The following is a 20,312-nucleotide window of genomic DNA, read 5'->3' as shown; positions in this document are numbered from 1 at the left end:
AAAAAATATAATCTTAAATCACCTCATGGAAAACGTTACTTTAATCGTCATTGTTTCAATTATTTTTCCCTTCAAAATGATAAACGCTTTTCTATTGTTTTTATCCTCATCACAACGCAAAGTGTGTTAAAATTTGCTGTACGTAGATCGTCACAAGTCGTGTACAATGAGCGATTCGTACGTTTTCCGGGTGACCGTGAACGCACCGTTCGTCACAGCTGAGCTCATAGTCTTGGCTCTGAGCATGCGCAGGAGGGGCAGTCAGGGAGTGTCGACCGGTGCGCCTAATCGGAGGTGAAGCCTCACGCTATGGTTTTGGATTGACCCGGCATCTTTTTGAAACAATGACCCGATGACGGAAATACATGTTTTTCGTAAGAAATGCAAATGAAGTGAACGACTGTTTTGGGAATGAGATTGTCGGACTAGCAGGTCATTTGTTGGCTATCTTTTGTTTGAATGACATCCGAAGGGACTGAGAATTAGTCATTCCTAAAAGACTTTTGTCTGATTGCCAAATCCTCTTTAATTAAGTGTTGAATATCGGGCTGCTTTGTGAACCTTTAGTCATTTAAATAAGTTAATCGTTCATTTATCCAGCTTTCCACAGCTCCTTTTCACGACTGAATGGAAAATAGGATATTTTCACGTTGTTCTAGAGTCACTGTAAAGTGACGTTTAGTGAGAAAAATCACTGGTGCACTTTATTCTGCTGCTACTCTAGATCACCTCATTATGAGTCATAATACCTCTAAACCCATTAAAGATATTGGTTCCATAAACTGGAGGATGTAACAGGCTGGCCGTCCCTTATGCAAACCTCCTAAAACCTGCAAGCAGAGGCACCAGTGAGCAGTCCAAACCATCGGCGAGTCCATTCCCCGTGCCAGGATTCCGTTAGTGAGATGCTGAGGGCCACGGTGGGCTCAGTGGAGGAGCGGGATGATGAGCAGGAGGATGAAGGAGATGAAGAGCTGCGGGACGGAGGGGTGCCTTTCTACGTCAACCGAAGTGGCCTCCCCATGGATGAAGACACCTGGGAGAGGATGTGGCGCCATGTAGCTCGGATCCACCCACACGGGGATGCTTTGGGGAAGGGCATCCGGGGTGCAACTGACCTACCCAAGGTGAACTTTTCAATTAATTTTGGTTCAGAAATATTTGGACCACAGACAGAGTTTTTACGTTTGTGTGTCTTTACACCAGCATAATGGATTTGAATTAATCAACATGGGATTGAAGTGTGAAATACTTTCATCTTTAAAAGGTGTCATCTTAGGTATGAAGTGTGAAATACTTTCATCTTTAAAAGGTGTCAGGTTATTATCCAGTAAATACTTGGATGAAGGTTCTTTACCTGAAGTTCCACTGATGTCACCATTTGGGTTGCTGACTCCACTTTTGTCTATACTGTTTGAAAAGTATGCTCAATTGTGTCTGGATCTGAATGAGCACTGTGATTGGCTAATGTGTGAAAAGAGGTGGGTCTTGGAGAGGATGATTAGTTCTTACATTCCCTCATGAGTACTGTGAGTTATTGTGCAGAGAAACAACCATAGCACAGAAAGGTAGGAAAAAAAAGTTCTCCGAAAGCATGTTGGAAAATCTATGCATGGAAAATCATTTAAAAAACTGCATTTCTCAAAATACTTATTTGCCTGTCTTGTGTCGTTGATCATCTGATGTGGTCCTACACAATAGAAGACTTGTGCTAGCTGTACATACTGTCCATGTGACGTGTACACCAAGTACAGACATTTTCCACCCACTGTATCCTGTAACTGCACGTTGCATGGAGGTCTGCATGTGTAACGCAAACTCCCTTTTGTGTTGCAGATTCCAATACCAAGTGTGCCTACATACCAGCCTACCACCACAATTCCACTGCGCCTAGAAGCCATACAGAAATATATCAGGGAATTACAGTATCCTTTGACAACAGAGCAATGGTTTTTGAGTATATTTAACGATTGCTATACTTGTTGAAATTACATGACAAACACAGATTGCCCTTGTCTTTCTTGCTCCATTTGATTAAAAAAAAGATGGGTCAAAACGTGCATCGAAAATGACTTTAATTCAACACCAATTACCAGCCACGGCTGAATTCATCCATAATTAACTAACCGGCCATGATTATCACAAGACACTTTAATGTATGCTGCCTTAACTCTGACCTACAGATACAATCATACCGGGACACAATTTTTTGAAATCAAGAAAAGCCGCCCTCTTACTGCGTAGGCAAAACTTTTTAATTCTCCGTATGTGTGACTAACAGAATCTTATGCAAGTCTTGACTTTGTATACCCGTACTTAGTATAAGAGGTGATGCATGTGATAAGTGTTTTTGCCGAATATGACAAAACTCAGGAAGTTCTGAGATACCAAACAAGATGTCATGTTAAAGTACAACCATACAGTACACTTTTAGGTATACTAATAAATTCTAAGGTGAAGTATATTTTTATTCATTCAATATCAGTTGGAAGGAACAAGGGGCAAAAGAAGTGATGAAATTGAAATGTTAAAGCTACGTCAATCGTGTTGGGAGAAATGAAAGTCTTTCACTGAACTTAAGTACCAACCTTTAAACATTGTTATGAACTTAAATGACGTATCTTTAAAATGTGTAATGCAAACACCTTATATATCATATACAATAATAAATCTTCAGGTGTTACTTGCCCTCAATATGGTTGTACTGTATTTCATAACTATATTGACACATTTTTTTTACATACATTTGAATGGTAAAATTGTTTTGTGCTGTTATTCTTGTTTCATAACTACTGTGATGTGAAACTCAAAGCATATGGGGTACACTGTCATCTTATTGTCATATTGTGCTGCACAGGTTGATGGACATTGCCAAGGAGATGACGCGTGAAGCCCTGCCAATCAAATGTCTGGAGGCGGTGATCCTGGGAATGTATCTTTACTGCAGCACATTTTTGCTTGATCATCAGTTCTCTAAAGCAGCAGTCCCCAACCATAACTGGGCCACAGGACATTTGATACCGGGCCGCACAGAGAGAGTGAACCAAAAAAATGTTTTATTGATCAGTGTGAAATAAATTTTCAAGCGCATCCACCTGTGACGAACCTCACATGATATACGGTCATAAAACAAATTAAAACCACAAGCTATCAAAGACATATTTGGAGAGCTTTGAACAGAAAAAACGGCCAAAGAATGAAACCAAAGAGCCAACTACTGTCGAGACGATATCCTGTTAAGTCAATCACGCTAGATACTGACTGTTTTTTTTTTTGAACCACCCCCCAGTGCTTACCAATATAGTAAAGGGAGAAAAAGTCTGAGATCTTTGAATACAGCTCGGTAAAATCAAACAAGTTGCTTGACTATTTTTGTTGAGATGAATACAGCTCGGTAAAATCAAACAAGTTGCTTGATTATTTTTGTTTTGTTGAGTCCATTTCCTTGACCAAGCTTGGCAAAGTTACCTCACCAACAGCATGCCGGCTGTGGAGCGTTTCCCCCTCAGCTTTAAGTCTCAGTTCTCAGGGACCCACTTCTACCACATTGTGCTGGGAGTCCACAGCGGCGGACGCTTTGGTGCGCTGGGCATGAGCCGGCGAGAGGACCTCATGTTCAAGCCCCTGGAGCACCGCTCTCTGATGGACTTGGTGCAGGACTTTGAAGGGGCCTATAGGGGCTATTGGCACACCCTGCTAAAGGTAAAGATCGGCCAGTACGTGTCGCACGACCCTCACAGCGTGGAGCAGATCGAGTGGAAGCACTCCGTCCTGGATGTAGATGGGCTGAGCAAGGGGGAGCTCCGGAAAGAGCTCGAGAGGCACACTCGAGACATGAGGCTCAAGGTAAAATTGAGTTCAGTACCCTTCATCTTGATTTGCCACACGTTTCCAATGTTTATGTGTCATTTAGGGGCGCTAATAGCTAAATGAACTCTGTAAATCTGATTTCCTTCATTTTTCAGCAGCAACTGGTGTGAAAGCGCAATATAAATAAAGATATATTGTAATACAGGGGTACGCTCAAGTTCTTCCATCAGGAGGGATTTTATTCTTCTTGAGTATAGTGAACCCATGCCATTCTTGGAACTGGGCTGCTCTGCAAATCCAGAAAATCTGCAAATTATTATAATTGCACTGGAAAAGAAATACAGTACTCAGTAAACTAAATTTGGGGCGGATACTGCCAGTAAGCGTTTTCCATGAAAAACAAGTTGGCTCCCCAGAAATGAAAACAAAATGTAAAAAAATATTTGAAAACACACACACACACACACACACACACACACACACACACGTATATAGAGAGAGACAGATTTTTTTAATGCGCAAATGGTCCCCTGTATTTCGACAGCATTCCATGTTACATCCCTGAAGACGAATCATGAAACTGAGTTGACCTGCAATTCCTCTCCAACGATGCAGTAACCCACCCCCACCCCACAACCACCACCCGCTGCCAGCCACATGATAAACAAATGATGGCAGCCTTGCTACTGAGCTCTGCATGTAATATGACTAATGTGGCGGCTGGCTCGGAACACTTTCTCGTACAGCTTCTCATATCATCAATCGCCGCTGCGTTTTACAGCCAGCACTCAGCGCAATGACATTACCTCTCGTCGATCACGGTTACATTTTGATGAGGGCTGGGCATTTTTTGTCTGCAGATAGGAAAGCCTGCGCCTCCTTCTCCCACCAAAGACAGGAAAAATAGCATGGGCTCACCACTCAGAGGACAAGGAAGCCCCATTCGCAGGGTCAGCCGTGTTGAGAGACGGTACGATTACCCATTGCATGCTTGTGGTTTTACCTAATAACTGACTATTGACGATGCTAAACTTGTTTTCGTTTCAGTCCATCTGGAGAGAAAAAGGCTTTGGAACAGAAAGCATCTGGAGAGATGAGCGTGTATCAGATTCGAGTGTGAAGAATATTTTTTTCGTTTCTTTGAAAAAGCCACTGATGAGGCTTCATCAATGGCCGACATTGGCCCATTGTCAGGGTGCAAAATAGGGAACCACCACCCTTCTCCTCCACATCCCAAAAAAAGCCTCATTCACTGTCAAGTTGTCATGTTTTGTTTAATTACTTCTAGAACATTGTATGTGCATAACTGGTGCTGTTGCGTGTAAACATTTTTACTAACTTTATACAATCAGTGTATGTTACATTAGCGGAAAAAAGGTAAGGGTATCAATCAGCATAAATGTGCTCCTTGACATATCAATGTGTGTCATTGTACTGTAAGTGTGGACTACTTTCTGTGTTGACTACAAATTACCCCCTGTGCCTTGTGACCAGACTAAAACAAAACAGAAGTCCTAGTCATCACCTGACTAAATGCAAATTAGAATTTTCATACTTTAGTATGTAAGTGTTTCAAATGTCAACACCTTCAAGGATGCATGCTTAGAGAGCTATGGACCTTAGTGACACATCATTGTGAATATGTCATTCTTATAAAGAGAAGGGTTGAGTAAATCAAGGACAAGGCGCACCATTTAGCATACTGTGGATTTTTCTCTCCCACTTGTTCTCCAGCAACTTTGCTCATGTACTGTATATAAACATGCATTCTTTGTAGCAATTTTTTTTTATTTTTCACTTGCCTTAAAAAGTGACCACTTCCAAAAAGATGTCAAGGTATTAGTTGATGGCACTTTTTATCCTTGTAGTTTTGAGAACTGCTGCGTTCTGCTGTTTTATATGTCAACAGTTGTCATCTGTAAAATATTGCACATTTAAAACATGCGATTATCAATAAATTGCCACAGACATGTTTGCGTCTTGTCTTTTGTTTGAGTGATCAACGAATTGTACCCACGCATAAATTAGTGGACATCCACTGATTGGCTACTGCAGTTGGTGGATAGCAGCCAACTTTGATATGTAAAATACACATGAAGGATTGTTCTTGGGTTGAGAAAAATGCTGATTTATTTCCAACAGAGTAAAAAAAAAAAAGAGCAAGCTTCAATAAACAAATCTCTAACCTCCATTCTTATGGTCTCAAGATGCCAAACACTCGAACAGTGTTTATGACACAGAGAAACAGACGCGGCACCCTATTAGGAAGAAAAATCTACTGACCCACTTCTTTCTTCCTTGTACATATTAGATGCCACACAAGCAATGCATACAATACATGCAGCAGTTTTTCTCACAACTGATTTATACCATTCTGAAACCATTCAAAAGGGAAATCACTAAGAATGATTCTTCTAATGAAAACATTTTTTATGAGGACTGCAAATAGAGGTCAACGAATGCATGCAATCAACTGAATGATCCAGGTTTGAAAAAAGTTGCACACTAACATATCCTCACTGAGGATAGGATGGAGGGGCAAGCAACATTTAGGTCAAACTAGCACACACACATTGAAGTACACATTCATGAGATAGTCTTTGGTACACCCAGCAGGGATTGCTTTTTAACAGTCACCGTTTTGTCCTCAAGGCTTACTTTTGCTTGTCTGATCTGATTAGATAATGCTTGAATATGTTACAACAGAGTTAGATCCAGAGGTATTAGAGCAATGACAAATATTTTATGGTTTTGTCTTCATAGCACGCCATAATTTTATTAATCCGTTCATTATCTGAACTGCTTTCCCCTCACGAGGGTTGCGGGCGTGCTGGAATCTATCTCAGCTGTCTTCGGGCAGTAAGCGGGGGGCACACCCCGAACTGGTTGCCAGCCAATCACAGTTTGTCGATCAAAAATTTACAATCATGAGACACCTTTGTGCATGTGAATGACGGATGAAACTAAGACCAACTTGAATGAATGGAAGAGGTAAGTATGGAGGGCAGGAACCGCTCACATGCCAAAGGGTATAAGCTTATGTGACAAATACAATGGCGGCATCCTAAATATACAAGACTTTGCGAAGGAAAATGCTGGAAACTCAATATTCTTCCACAGCTAATCAGTCCTTGAATCACATCTCCACTGATTCAAATGTGCAGTAGAGAGGCAAAAGTATCAAAATCAGTCATAGATCTGTCAAATATTTCCAGACCCAAGTGTAATTACAGTTTGCTGAATCAAATCTGAATGAAAGCAAATGAAAAAAAAATAAATACAAACATGAATTTACTTAGTACAATAACATTTTGGGGAAATACTTCAAATTAAATAAATTAAATGTGCAACTTGTAAACAGCAACCATAATCTCTACAGTCATGAGTATATACTACACTATATAGAAATATTCTGAACTGTTCCTTCCTTGCTCTTGTGACTCGAACCCAAGTCAGCGCATGCATAATTTAACAATAACACAGAGCAACACTGTCCACACTCTAAAAACAACTGGGTCAAAAATAAGTCAATTTGGGTAAAAATTGGACTGATCTATAATTGAGGCCAAATTTTGGATTGCTTGGTCCAAAACTACTCAGAAATTTGCTTCAAATTGACCCAAGTAGTGGATCGGTCTATTTTTGACCCAACTGTTTTATTTATAGAGTGCAATTTTTACAAGGCCGACACTGCAAAATTTCAGGACTAACCGCTGAATAAAATTCTATCCAAAGGCCTTTTTTTCTTTTTAACACGCTGGTACATTTAAGGTCATCCGGAATTTAGCCACAAGACTGAGATGATCAGATGGGAATATGTAGTTGGGAAGACCATTCATGGAACACAAGGTTTCCTCAGAAAGCAGTGAGAGATAGCCAAGCAACTTCAGACCTTCACAGCCAAATTTGCCTGGTAAGAAAAACAAAGAAACGTGTTGTAGTATTGTTAAAATAATTGTGCAAGTTTAGAATATGATGTGCAACAATGACGGATTCCCCCAATACCTGCTTGATCTGAGATGTGCTCAGGGGAATAGAAGATGTAGTCCACAGTGGACCCCCCCTCAGAGTGCAGTGTTGTGACTTCTGGGTGGCCAGAGTGAGGGAATCTGTGTTTATAGGTGGACTCCAGGTCTAATTGGTGTCTGATTATGTGTTGAAATCTGTCACACACAAACATGACAACATACAAATTCTTTTGTGCATCATAATGAAGAAAATTTCTCTTTAAGGCCAAGTCGACAGTATTTAGGTTGAACGAACCTAAAAGCTGAATGATTTCTGCTTGACGCCCCTTAAAAAGAAAGAAAGAAGAAATTCAGTCAAGTGTATATTCCGCATCGGAGGGGGCGCAGGCGGGTATTTCTGCAGCGTATTGCACTACCTGGATTGTTGTCAGTGACACCAGGAATTAACGGTAAACCACATGGACGAACGCAAGAAAGTGGACAAAAGCGCAGTTCCAAGAGCGAGTCGAGGCTGTAGCGACGTCTCCCTGCAGGAGATCCTTGAACCATTGGAGTCAAACAGTAATTCGGATTTGTCATTGATTGTTATATTGCTCATACAGAACACAAAGCAGGCTCAAACGCTGACCTGTGACTGGACTGTGGCTTGCATCCACCTCACTGGAAGAGACATACTGACAGCTGTCAGAAATTCCCAGACAGGCGGGCCAGAGAGGAGCGCATAGTATGTCACACGGGGCTTTGTGTGAAAGATCTTTCTGACCTGACACCTGTTGTATATAGGAAAAGGGAAAATGAACAGATCAAGCCATCCCTCAACATTAAGTACCATACATAACTCACTTAAAAAAAAAAATCAAAATTATTCTTAAATATGAGCTCTTTGTATTTTTATTGAAAAACATGAGAACATGGCAGCCTTTAGCACATCTGCCTCACAGTCCTGAGGCTCAGGGTTCAGTCCCAAACTGCCAATGTACCTAATGGCCTGCCCATTAAGCGTACATAATGTGATTCCGTAGTTGAGTCTCACCATCCATGCCGGCACACCCTGGAAGTCGAGCTCCCCAGTGGTGATGAACTGGTAAAGAGGCATATGTGGCACAGAGTTGAAGTCCCCGCACAAAACAACATTACAGTGTTCACCTTTGGCCTTCCACAAGTTGACCACACTGTTGATCTCTGCCAGCATTATGGCCAACTGAGCCAATTTGATATCACCCCTCCTGGGATTAAACAGCAGGTGTGTGTTGGCCACACATAGCAGGGAACCCTTCATCCTGTCCTTGGACCCCTGACAGACAACAGGTTGAAGCACCACAACTATGCCCACGTTGTGTCGGTCCAGAAGTTCAGTTTGGGGTCTGAAGAACTCTATGGGTGTGACTGACACCTCAGAAAAGCAACTGCTGCGATAGCAAGTCGCACAGCCATCTGTCTTGTTCCCTGTGCGCCGCTTGTAGACACAGTTGTAGCCTGGACAAGCACCAAAGGAACACTTTCGTAAAATCTGTAACTTGATATCCATAAACATGTCTGGGTGTAAGTGCTGTACACACATAACGACAATCTGGCGAAATGTGAGCACCTTCCATCTCTTACGCTAAATGTCAGGAAAGGCCCGATTGTCTTTAAAAGTTGATATTCCACCAGATGCCACCCAAGTACTAATTACATTGATTGCTTGGGTGGCGACTTCTTTTTTTTTTTTTTTTTTTTGGTCAAAAATCAGTATGTGCAGTTTAAGACTCACCCATCTGAGTCAGGAAAGGATGTAGCTGCGTTTGGTAGTGGTTCTCCTGGACCTCTTGAAGACAAAGAATCTGAATAGCAACGTAATGTGTGGGTTTGATCGCGTATTATTAAGTACTTAAGTCAACTTTTTTTTAATATCTTAATAGTTTGTGGAGGTTTATCTTAAGATGTGCCTTTGTTAACTTTGTGTGGTATTTGACTCACATCTGGCATCCATTTCTGTATGTCCTCCAAAAGCAGGCTGCAGCGGTTGCTCCACTCCAGTACCTCTGGAGAGCAGTGTGCGTAGAGCTCCATGTTGGTCTCCAGCAGGTCCTGGGCCAAGATGTTGTAGGACATGACAGTCAAGTCCATGAAAGGCTTTGTGAAAGGCACCGCAGTGCCGGATTGCTCTGATGAAATGTCTTGCCACAACCGCCAGATTACTGTTGGAATCGATAATTGCATACGTTAACCATTCAAGAATACTAAATTAATCTGTGAAGACAGTTCAAGGAAGATGCCACAATCGTACCTTCAAAGGGTGTTGTCTGCTCCAGTGAAGGGTAATAGCTCAGAGTAGGAAACTGCCAGCGCGGGCAAAAGATTTCCTCTCTACCACCAGGTCCCGCTGGAAAATGCCATCCGCTTGGTGTCTTGCATTGATTTTCAGGACAGGAGAGAAGTGATGTCTGCATTGGAGTTGAATTCGTTCCACCAGTGAGCATTACATCAGCATATTCATCCCAGTACTCTGTTTGTTGTTCAATGCCCACAGCTGCATTTCCCGAGTCTTCTGAGCTTTCCATCCTCGCAAGAGCCCCCATAAAACAGATGACACGTAGGTCATTGTCTTTCGCTACAGTTTCTTCACAGTTGGGTTGCTTAAGTCCATAGTGCATTTGCCCAACTTCTTCTTCTTCTTCTTCTTTTTTATCTTCTTCTCCCTTTGAGTCGTTCCCTGTCACTGCATATCGGGCCTCACTCATGTTTGAAGGTGCCTCCATCTTGGTGTGTTTGGAACTGACAGGTAGCTCCCGTTTTCCATCTGGTGTCTTGTTTTCTTTATCGGAGCTCTTGTCTTCCTTACCGGATAATTGTACGCTCTCCTTTTTCTCCTTTTGTCCTGTTGACAAATTGCTTTGGCTGAGCTGTTGTCCCGGCGGAATTTTCGGAGACTTGAACATCGGACTTGTGGCAGCAGCACTCTCACACACCAACATGCCATTGACAGCTACAGAAGGGCAACAAAGTGCAGGATTCTTGACAAAGGTGAATAGTGATGCATTACATTTACTGTGACACATTTACTTCAGTAACTTTTGGGATAAAAAAATAAAAAATAAAAGAATTAAAAAATATATTTTTAAATTTGCTTGCTAAAAATTGTGCTTTTTTTTGTTTGTGGGAATTAACAGTCATACAATACATTCTTATTCGCTATGGTGATGGACGGGTTGGCAGACGATGTTAGACAGGAATCTATGGACTATGACGTTTGCAGATGACATTGTCATCTGTAGTGAGAGCAGGGAACAGAGGGAGGAGAAACTACAGAGGTGGAGGTTTGCCCTGGAAAGGAGAGGAATGAAGGTCAGTCGCATTTGATATGTACTTGGGGTCAACTGTCCAGAGCAATGGAGAGTGTGGAAAAGAGGTGAAGAAGCATGTACAGGCAGGCTGGAATGGCTGGGAAAAAAAGTGACAGGTGTGATGTGTGATAAAGGACTTTCAGCTAAGATGAAAGGAAAGGTGTATAAAACTGTGGTGAGACCAGCCATGCTGTTTGGACTGGAAACAGTGCCACTGAAGAAAAAACAGGAGGCAGAGCTGGAGGTAGCAGAGATGAAGATGTTGAGGTTCTCTTTGGGAGTGACCAGGTTGCATAGGATTAGGAATGAGTACATCAGAGGGAGAACTCACGTTAGAGGTTTTGGAGAGAAAGTCAAAGAGGCCAGACGGAGATGGTTTGGACATGTCCAGAGTAGAGAGAGTGAATGTATTGGTCAAAGGATGCTGAGTCTTCAACTGCCAGGCAGGAGGCCGAGAGGAAGACCAAAGAGGAGGTTTATGGATGTAGTGAAAGAGGACATGAAGGTTGTTGGTGTGAGAGAAGAGGATGCACAAGACAGGGTTAGATGGAGGCAACTGATTCGCTGTGATGACCCCTGAGGGGAAAAGCCGAAAAGAATGAAAGAACAAGTCATGGTCAGAATTCTTTGGTCCCCGCTTTGTTGGCTTTAAAAAAAAAAAATAGGAAATGCATAGCAATTTTTAATTTCAGGGAGAGCATTAATGAATAATTGATTGTTTCATTAAATAATGTACTGCTAATCGTATTTGGCCAAGTTTCCAAAGGTTGTGCACACCTTTGCACATAAAACTAAATCATTTATGTTAAATGTGGTATCGTTAACACTTTTATCCAGTCAATTATTTGGACACAATTTGTGTTATCGAATGAAAGGCCTATCGAATATGTTTCTTGTATGTAAATTTCAATTTAGTGTGTTTCCACTTTCCTCAAAACATTGCCACGCGCTGTCGTGACGTCACAAGCAAAGATCTCTTCTAATAGGTGCAGGCTAACGAGTTAGCATATCCTGTCCCACAACCTCGACAGCTTGCGTCCCTAAAATAGTACTTTCTCCACACCCGCGGTGTTTTTTACAGTAACAGTACAGTAGGGTTACTTTGTGCGAGGGAACAACTGTGTCCAAAACAACAACTTTAACTCGCGCACGTGACAATAGCTATCAATTCAGCAAACAAAATGCATTATAAACTTAGCGCTAGCGACCTAGCCGTGTTTGTATCGCCACGCATTGGACAAAGGTGGACATAATGTTTGCATTAAATACAATACAGACGCATGCTTTCTTTCCAGTTGTGCTTACCCCAGGGTCGTCTAAGCAAGTAACGGGATAGCGGATACAGAGCGTAAAATAACAGGCAGCCGATCATGCTTGTTTTCTCCAGTTTGCGCGTGCGCGATCGGAGCTCACTTGGAAGCCTTTGCATCCAGAGTAGTACACATTACGTGGCTCAATTATAAGTTTCCACATTAAAGGAAACGTCAATACACTGAAGGTACTAACTCACCAGAGAAATGTTCGCAAGCTTAGCTGTACTTAACTAAATACTTCGTTTTTTTTTTTTTAACATGAACCAGATTTTGTGATCATTCTCATCGGGTTTAATTGAACGGTTAACTATTAAGTTTATAATCATCGGATAAACCATGCTTAATACACGTGCAAATCACTATCTTGCACTAATGCAGTGCAGGCTTTGTAACCGCTGTTACAGCACTTAACAGTACAGTATATGCATGTAATACAGTTTGCTCAAGTTCAGCCTTGAACATGTACTATATACAGTACACACAAGTTTACAAGTGTTTCATGTTTTTCTCCATCTTAAGTAAGGGTGTCCCCACTTATTGCATTCACAGCACTTTATAGGCTACTTCATTTAAGTATTGCCCTCTTTCAATATAAGTATCCCCAACAGGCTTTGTTGAATTTACAGCACTTTATATGTATCCAATTCTCAACTCAACTCAACTGTAATTTTAGAGTTTTCAGGTCATCAAACCAATTTTAATATCACACAGACAACCCAAGGAAATACAAAATGCAGTTTCTAAATACAGTACCTGTGTTGTCTCTCTAATCATATAATGAAGGAGACGAGGCGTGTTGGATAGAAATGCTGGGTAATGGAGTTTTTATGTTATTTTACCCATAACATCACAGTACCAATTTACTTTATTGAGGCAGAAGAAAAACCCAAACCTACATGTCCCTATGTGAAAAGGTAATTGCCCCCTAAACCTCATGATTGGTAATAACTTGGCAGCAATAACTGAAATAAAGCATTTGCAATAATTGGTGATGAGTCTTTCACATTGCTGTGGAGGAATTATGGCCCTGGCATCAGAAAGGAAGGTCCACTCCTGCTACCTGCTGGAGACTATACAGCACGGAATCATGACAGGTGTACTCACTTTTGTGGGATGTTTTATATATACAGCATTCAGTGGTCCCTTGATATGCCGCCATTAATATTTTTCTATAGACTGTATATACAATGAAATGAGCAAATATAAAATGTCATGAAATTCTAGTTACTCAGACTCTGAATAAGTCCAAGATGATAGATTATTTAGTGCAGTATGCAATAATAATCACACGTTGGCTGACAGATAGAATTACACTAAGGTGTTTTATTTCACCTCACAGACTCTGGCATTCATGAAAAATATGCCTCAGTTTGGACAGTAAAGTCTTTGTTTCTTGATTGTATGTTTTTAGTTTCGCAGCTAACGCAAATGTCAACTCTGTCTTTTGAGTCCCTCTCTATAGAGGATGATGATCCAGCGACGACATTGAGACGAGGCTTGGAGGAGGATTTTGGCGCAGACTTAGACGGTGAGCACATTATACCATGGGTTCTTAAACGCAGATTATGCTGATTATACATTTTTTGGATCAGCGAATGCATTTCTGAACATTATATTCATCCAAATGTTCTTTCACTGCCTAATGCACTGCCTTTGTGTCTGCCTTCCATGTCACGCTGTAAATGCCCCTTGCTGTTTGATGCACTGTGCTTTCAATAAAACAGAACAAGAAGTCAGAAGCAATAAAACGTCTGTAGCTGATGTCTACCTACAAGCCTGCAAGCTTCTGGGTGTTGTTCCAGTCTCCTACTTCATCCGGAACCTTGACTCTCGCACCATGACCCTCAACCACCACGGCCTTGGACCGTTGGGGTGCAAGGCACTCGCTATTGCCTTGGTGGTGAGTCGCAAAATGTGAGCATGTCACTAAGAGCAACATATTTAAAATGTACCTATTGATTAGCACGTCAGCCTCACAGTTCTGAGAGTCAGTGTTTGAATCTCGGCACCGGCCTTCCTGTGTGGCGTTTGCTTCTTCTCCCACATTCCAAAAAACATGAATGTTAGGTTAATTGAACAAGCTGTTTGTCCACCGGTTTGAATGCTTGTTTTGTCTACATGTGCCCTGTGTGTGCAGGGTGTAGCACACCCTTTCGTCCAAAGTCAGTTGTGATAGACATGATAGAAAAGGGACGGATGGACATTAATGATGAGTCTTTTGTGTTCAGAGTGACACGCATCTCAACACTCTGGAACTGGCAGACAACTACATCCAAGCAGAGGGAGCCAAGGACCTGTCAGAGATGCTGAAAGCTAATTTCACCATTCAACATTTGGTATGAAGAAAATGTTAATAATAATCATTGATAAATAATAAATGTATTTTATAGTCAGTGTCTGTGCATATGTGTATGTATACATCTTCTAGGACTTGTCGGACAACCATCTTCATTCTTCTGGAGCTGAGTATGTGGGTAAAATGTTGCTGGACAGCCTTTCACTAAAATCGATCAAACTTTCAGGTAATGTACACTATATAAATATCTTAATGTTCAAAGTAAAATATTATCTATCTATCTATCTATCTATCTATCTATCTATCTATCTATCTATCTATCTAGCTATCTAGCTATCTATCTATCTGTCAAGATTTCATCATTGTCATGTTTTTTTTTTCCATCCAACAAGGAAATGGATTTACAGATGATGATGCAAAGTATTTTGCAGAGGCTTTGTCTGTGAGTAGTTGATCCAGCTACATTGGACAGAATTCCTTGTGCTCTATTCTTAAGTTGCGTTCATTTTTACCCGAAGGTCAATGTAAGTATGAAGGAATTAGATCTCAGCCATAATAAGTTTTGTGGACGAGGAGGGGAGCATCTAGGACTGTTGTTAGGTATGCAAACACTAACTCACCTCCATGCTGTCACATTTGTGTGGATAGTTAAACATGAAGTCCTTTTTACAACGTGAAGTCGTATTTACAGCAAACAACGAGTGTCTGGAGGTGCTGAACCTTTGTTGGAATCAACTCAGAATGAAAGGAGCTGTTGCTCTCAGTGCCGGACTCAAGGTATTTGGGCGATCACTGCATGACAATACCTTTGGCCTTACATCATACTCTCATTGTTCTTTTAGGGGTACACTAGATTCATATTGTGGCAGTATTACAAACAGGATTCTTAATAATCATCTCGAATTAGTGTGGTGCCAATCCAAATGCCATGTCCCCGATGCCCATTTATTATAAAAATAAACAATTTTACAAATCTCACATCGACCTTTTTTTTTTTTTACCTTATCTACAAATGACTTGGGTCATCTCTCTGTTTTAAAAATCAAACGTGGACCTTGAGCAATCATGTTTGCCCACAAGGGGTAGAGTGCACTTGTAGGGACATAAACGGATTTCAGAGTGGAATATTCTTTTTTTTTTTCCCTATTTAGGTGAACACGATGTTAAAGCACCTTGACCTATCATGGAATGGTTTTGGGAATGAAGGGGCCCTAGCAATAGGCGAAGCTCTGAAATTCAATCGCACTCTGGTGCACCTCAATCTCAACAACAACCGAATCACCAATGGGGGTGTCAGCATGCTCTGCAGGGGCCTTGAGTACAACGACACCTTGCAGGTGCTGATGGTGAGTAAAATAGTAACCACCAGTCTACATTCTGTGCTGTCTTATCCAAAATCTTGTTTTTTAATTTCTCCTCCAGCTGGCTTACAATTCACTAACAGTAGAGGGTGCACTGTCCTTGGTCTATATGGTGAAGAAAATGCCTAAAACTTCCTTGGAGGAGATTAACATCAGTGTAAGTGCATCTTTTCACATCCATTCGACATATTAATAATAGTAGAAGTCCTCAATGACATGAATTATTTCTACATTTTCCACCTCGTTTTTTTTTTTTTTCCCCCAAGCAGAATGTGTTGGTCAATGAAAACTTTTTACATCTGCTGGAGGTGACTTGCAAAGAGCATCCTGGTGTGAATGTACAATATGCAGGTGTTGGAGGGTTTATTGCCAAGAAACCATTAAAACGCATCGACCCAATGAAAGTCATCCAGGTTGGTTATATGTCCTCATGAAAACTTGTACAGTATAGCCAATGTCTGTCATCAATTCAACAAGTCACATAATTAGTTTGTGAAAGCATGTATTTAAGTGAAAAGTTTGAAAGTAATATTTACCAAACTGATAATATACAGGGTGTCCCCAAAGTCTCTATAAACTGTGTTTTTTTTTTTTTTTTTGTTTGAGGTATAATTCAGACAGATGAGAGGTCAGCAGCATTAAAAGTTTAGGCTCTGGACTATTTGTTTGAATTCTCTTCCTTTACCTGTAGCTCTTCAATTGACTTTGGAGGAGTGTTGCAAAATTGCTGCTCAGCAATAAGTTTTTCTGTTCCCAAAAGTCACTTTTGAGAAGCTCTGTGGTCCAAATGCTCCAATGTGTGGTTTACTTTATACCAGGGGTAGGGAACTCCGGTTCCTCGAGAGCCATATCATGCTTATTTTAGATCTCTCTCGACTTCAACACACCTGATTCAAATGATCAGCTCATTGATCAAGATTTGTAGAGGCCTGAAACAATTGAATCAGGTGTGTTGGAGTGGGGTGGAATCTAAAACTAGATATGGCTCTCGAGGAACCGGAGTTCCCTACCCCTGGGTTCCCTTATTCATGGCAAATTTCTCAAAACAGGATTTGTTCTTGACAATTAATGCAGCATAAAGGTCCGATATTCCCGAAAACATCAAAATCTGAGAGCAGAAGTTTGCGCAAAGCCAGGAAAAGTCCATCCAGAGGGCTGCAGTGGAAGTCATCATCTACAAAAGCTTGACTCAACGGATGCTTCCAAGAGTAATAAAGCTTGAAGTCTTTTAGTTTTAACCACCTGAATTTGGTACGTAAATTGTATTACACGTCGGAGCAGTTTGACAGCAAAAAAGCTTCTCAAACTGGCACTCAACTGTTGGAGAAGAATAAATTCTTGTCACGTGACATTTTTTGCAATGCTGATTGACGTGCTAACAAAACCCGCAAAGCCTAGTTGTCAAATGCCTTTTGGGACACGCATTCTATCAATCGGGCTCATCTATATGTATTTTGCTCCTATTGAAGGACTATCTGAATCAACACAAGCTACGTCTGTGGGATTTCTTCCGAAATATTGACAAAGATGCCACAATGCGAGTCCCTGTGATTGATTTCAGGAACGCAATACAGGTTTGAACATTTACTGGCCATTTTATTGGCCAAGAATGCACTATGGGTTGAGCACTAAATGGTTCAGAAGTCTTGGATTGGATCATCTTGGATTTGACTGTATTTCAAATTGGCCTTGTCTTGACCACAACACTGTCAGTCATATGCACTTTTTGCATATTCCTGTTTTCACAAGTTGACTAACAAAACATTCACTGAGGAATTTAGGAATAATATCCTATTTTGCAATATAAAAAGAAGTAATGGGATCTTCCAAAGTTCCAAAAACAGGCAATGAAAATATAACAGAAGACACAGACAACCATATTCCCCTGCCCAGTGCAAATCACATACATAATAATGTGTTCAATGAATTCATTTTTACAATGATTAAGGGGGGTTGATGCATGTTGTTGTCATATTTATGAATTAAATACAATGACATCCATCACACATACAGTATCAGCGGAGCGCAGAAACTGCCTGCGCCTGGATCAGATTCACCAAAATCACATTCCATCACCTGCACCACAATTTAGACCTGGTTTCGCCTAGTCTAAAGTCTGCTCTGCTTTCCGTCACCAAATTGTGAGGTGCTCTGGGGTGTGTAAAAGAAAATGCCGTTGGTCTGCCAGAACACCGAGCAAGGCACAATGTCAATGTCGTTTGGAAATTTCTGAAAATTCCCAAAACATGATAAACTACACTTGCCCCTGCAGGAAAATGAACATGTGGGTGTTTTTACGTCTACCGCACATGCCCTTGTCCACGAAAATAGAGCCACGACACTTAATATATTTGTTCTTGCTCTTATAACAGCAATCAAGTGTTCCCTTGGATCGATTCCAAATTGAGGAGCTTATCCAAAGGCTGGATCGCGACAGGACAGGAATGGTGGACTACAGGTGACTATGCCCCATCATTTTTGCTGATATTTTCATTTACATTGCTCCTCTTGGTCAAACAACTGGTTTTATTAGTGTTTGACTTATGGTATGATGCCGTCGAACTGTTTAATTTATGGCCCTGTTACATTATATAGTCACATTCGCTGATGTTGCTGTATGGCACAGAGATTTTTGTGCACATAGTAAAAAACAAACAAAAAAAAAAGTTAAGTATTCCCGCCTGGGGTTAATTCACTCTTTTAACTGAATAAACACATTATAAAATGATGGTTATGATTAGTTAATGCTTAACATTTAGCTTGATTCCATGGAGAAATAAAACAGATGCTTTATTCAAGAACGTTAATGCTTAACATTTAGCTTGATTCCATGGAGAAGTAAAACAGATGTTTTATTCAATAACTTAACGAAATTCTGACACCTTTCCTAAATTACATAATTAATTTATTGGACAAGGAAGCTAATTCTATAAGCGGATGTTCAAAATGGACCCACCATGCTTCACTATTGCGGTAGTGGAGCCGCTCAACCAACCAAGAGAATATTAGTGTAATCAAAAATGTATAATGTAAAATAACTACAGTGAATGTGATGTGGTGATTTGCTCGTAAATTTACTTAGACTATTAATTATGGAATTTTGCCCTCTTGAGCCGAACGCAAATTCTGTGTATGAATGGCAAGAGGAGGATACCGAATTTGATTGTCCATTCTCCCATCTAAAGCAGATTAAAAAAAGCATTTCAATGTTCTACCTATCACTATACGATGCTGGCATCGATGAAAAAATATATTTCTAGTAAATAAATAATTTTATTGGAAAATTTTCTGTGGCACACATGATGATTTCTCTTGGCACAAAATGGCTGGGGAAAAAAACGCTATAAAAAGCTAATGGATGTGAAAATATGCACTTACACTTATGTTAATCTCCTCCAAAGAAGTTTTAGGCATTTTCTTCAACCACATGTGAGTCTCTCCGATTGGGAGAGTTGAAATTCCGAAAGTGTATCGTAAAGCAGTGCTGATGCTTCTCTGCAGGGGACTGGTCGATACCAGGAAGCAGATGATGCAGAATCACCGCCGACAACTGCGCAAGGTCGCATCCCGTCTGAAGAAAGAGAAGCGTAAGAGCGACCGCATCCTCAAGACCTTCCAGAACGCTGTGGAGGCAGTGACACCACACGGCTCTGCGGTCATCTCTCCAGAGGACACCAAAGAAGATTCCACTGGGTCAAATCGCTTTTCGGCCACTTTCCTTAGCTCTCGCCACCACATCGTGATGTCAAACAGTGGCACAATCTCCAACCCCAGCAGTGGCCAAATCCACCTGCCCGTGTTGGCAGGCAGGACGCCACACCGTTTCACCAAGTCTCCAAACTTGCACTCACGTTCTCAACCCAATTTGCAGATTTGTTCCCTTTGGTCTGCCGAAGGCAGGTCCATTCCTGCACGGGCTGTTAGTTCCAATCTAGAAACGGGCCACAGCAAGCTTAAACAACCAACTGTTAACCACCTGACCAGGTCCAGACCTGCTCTTGACACCACAGAGTTTGGGATTAAAGCCAGGAAAGGCAACAAATCTAAAGCGAAGAAACTTGTGGGGAAGTACTCAAAGAATCCAAAGACATTTTAAAAATTTCAGTCAACAATGTGTCTCAATATTGGTGCGATTTAATTCGCTTGACCAGTGGAGGCTGTTTTACTCAGAAAACTGAATAAACACAAGCATGTCGCCATCATTCTGTTGGATACCAGGAGCATTTAGAAATGTAATA

General features: G+C 41.1%; 3 protein-coding genes across 7 annotated transcripts; 2 read left to right on the top strand and 1 right to left on the bottom strand.

Annotated features, from left to right (window-relative positions):
* The first annotated feature begins 120 nt into the window (after nucleotides 1-120).
* Nucleotides 121-5,178, top strand: vash1 (vasohibin 1). 3 transcript variants are annotated; one of them, XM_019887161.1, is made up of 9 exons: nucleotides 121-374; nucleotides 841-1,127; nucleotides 1,837-1,925; nucleotides 2,184-2,240; nucleotides 2,858-2,932; nucleotides 3,465-3,846; nucleotides 4,671-4,780; nucleotides 4,858-4,933; nucleotides 5,014-5,178. In XM_019887161.1, the coding sequence occupies exons 1-8, from the start codon at nucleotides 353-355 to the stop codon at nucleotides 4,928-4,930; spliced, it is 1,095 nt and encodes a 364-aa protein (XP_019742720.1). In that variant the 5' UTR covers nucleotides 121-352; the 3' UTR covers nucleotides 4,931-4,933; nucleotides 5,014-5,178. The 3 variants fall into 3 exon arrangements, with proteins under 3 accessions (XP_019742720.1, XP_019742719.1, XP_019742721.1); XM_019887160.1 differs by having other exon boundaries at nucleotides 123-374; nucleotides 4,858-5,178; XM_019887162.1 differs by having other exon boundaries at nucleotides 125-374; nucleotides 891-1,127; nucleotides 4,858-5,178.
* Nucleotides 5,179-5,954: 776 nt separating this feature from the next.
* angel1 (angel homolog 1 (Drosophila)) lies at nucleotides 5,955-12,491 on the bottom strand. 2 transcript variants are annotated; one of them, XM_019887155.1, is made up of 10 exons: nucleotides 12,410-12,491; nucleotides 10,048-10,746; nucleotides 9,738-9,958; nucleotides 9,532-9,601; nucleotides 8,812-9,254; nucleotides 8,407-8,548; nucleotides 8,195-8,317; nucleotides 8,074-8,104; nucleotides 7,816-7,973; nucleotides 5,955-7,720 (listed from the first exon to the last, which is right to left on the bottom strand). In XM_019887155.1, exons 1-10 carry the CDS (start codon nucleotides 12,474-12,476, stop codon nucleotides 7,560-7,562), a joined length of 2,115 nt encoding a protein of 704 aa, XP_019742714.1. In that variant the 5' UTR covers nucleotides 12,477-12,491; the 3' UTR covers nucleotides 5,955-7,559. The 2 variants fall into 2 exon arrangements, with proteins under 2 accessions (XP_019742714.1, XP_019742716.1); XM_019887157.1 differs by having other exon boundaries at nucleotides 8,195-8,305.
* Nucleotides 10,727-20,276, top strand: LOC109526108 (leucine-rich repeat-containing protein 74A). 2 transcript variants are annotated; one of them, XM_019887158.1, is made up of 14 exons: nucleotides 10,727-10,784; nucleotides 13,867-13,945; nucleotides 14,142-14,317; nucleotides 14,646-14,753; nucleotides 14,846-14,939; nucleotides 15,106-15,155; nucleotides 15,232-15,313; nucleotides 15,405-15,490; nucleotides 15,865-16,059; nucleotides 16,136-16,231; nucleotides 16,344-16,487; nucleotides 17,544-17,648; nucleotides 18,447-18,532; nucleotides 19,576-20,276. In XM_019887158.1, exons 1-14 carry the CDS (start codon nucleotides 10,734-10,736, stop codon nucleotides 20,168-20,170), a joined length of 1,947 nt encoding a protein of 648 aa, XP_019742717.1. In that variant the 5' UTR covers nucleotides 10,727-10,733; the 3' UTR covers nucleotides 20,171-20,276. The 2 variants fall into 2 exon arrangements, with proteins under 2 accessions (XP_019742717.1, XP_019742718.1); XM_019887159.1 differs by lacking the exon at nucleotides 16,344-16,487.
* The last annotated feature ends 36 nt before the right edge of the window (nucleotides 20,277-20,312 follow it).

The sequence above is a fragment of the Hippocampus comes genome, unplaced genomic scaffold (genome assembly GCF_001891065.2).
Source record: "Hippocampus comes isolate QL1 unplaced genomic scaffold, H_comes_QL1_v1.1 scaffold176, whole genome shotgun sequence".
Lineage (NCBI taxonomy): Eukaryota > Metazoa > Chordata > Actinopteri > Syngnathiformes > Syngnathidae > Hippocampus > Hippocampus comes.
This window is presented reverse-complemented; position numbering and strand designations above follow the sequence as displayed.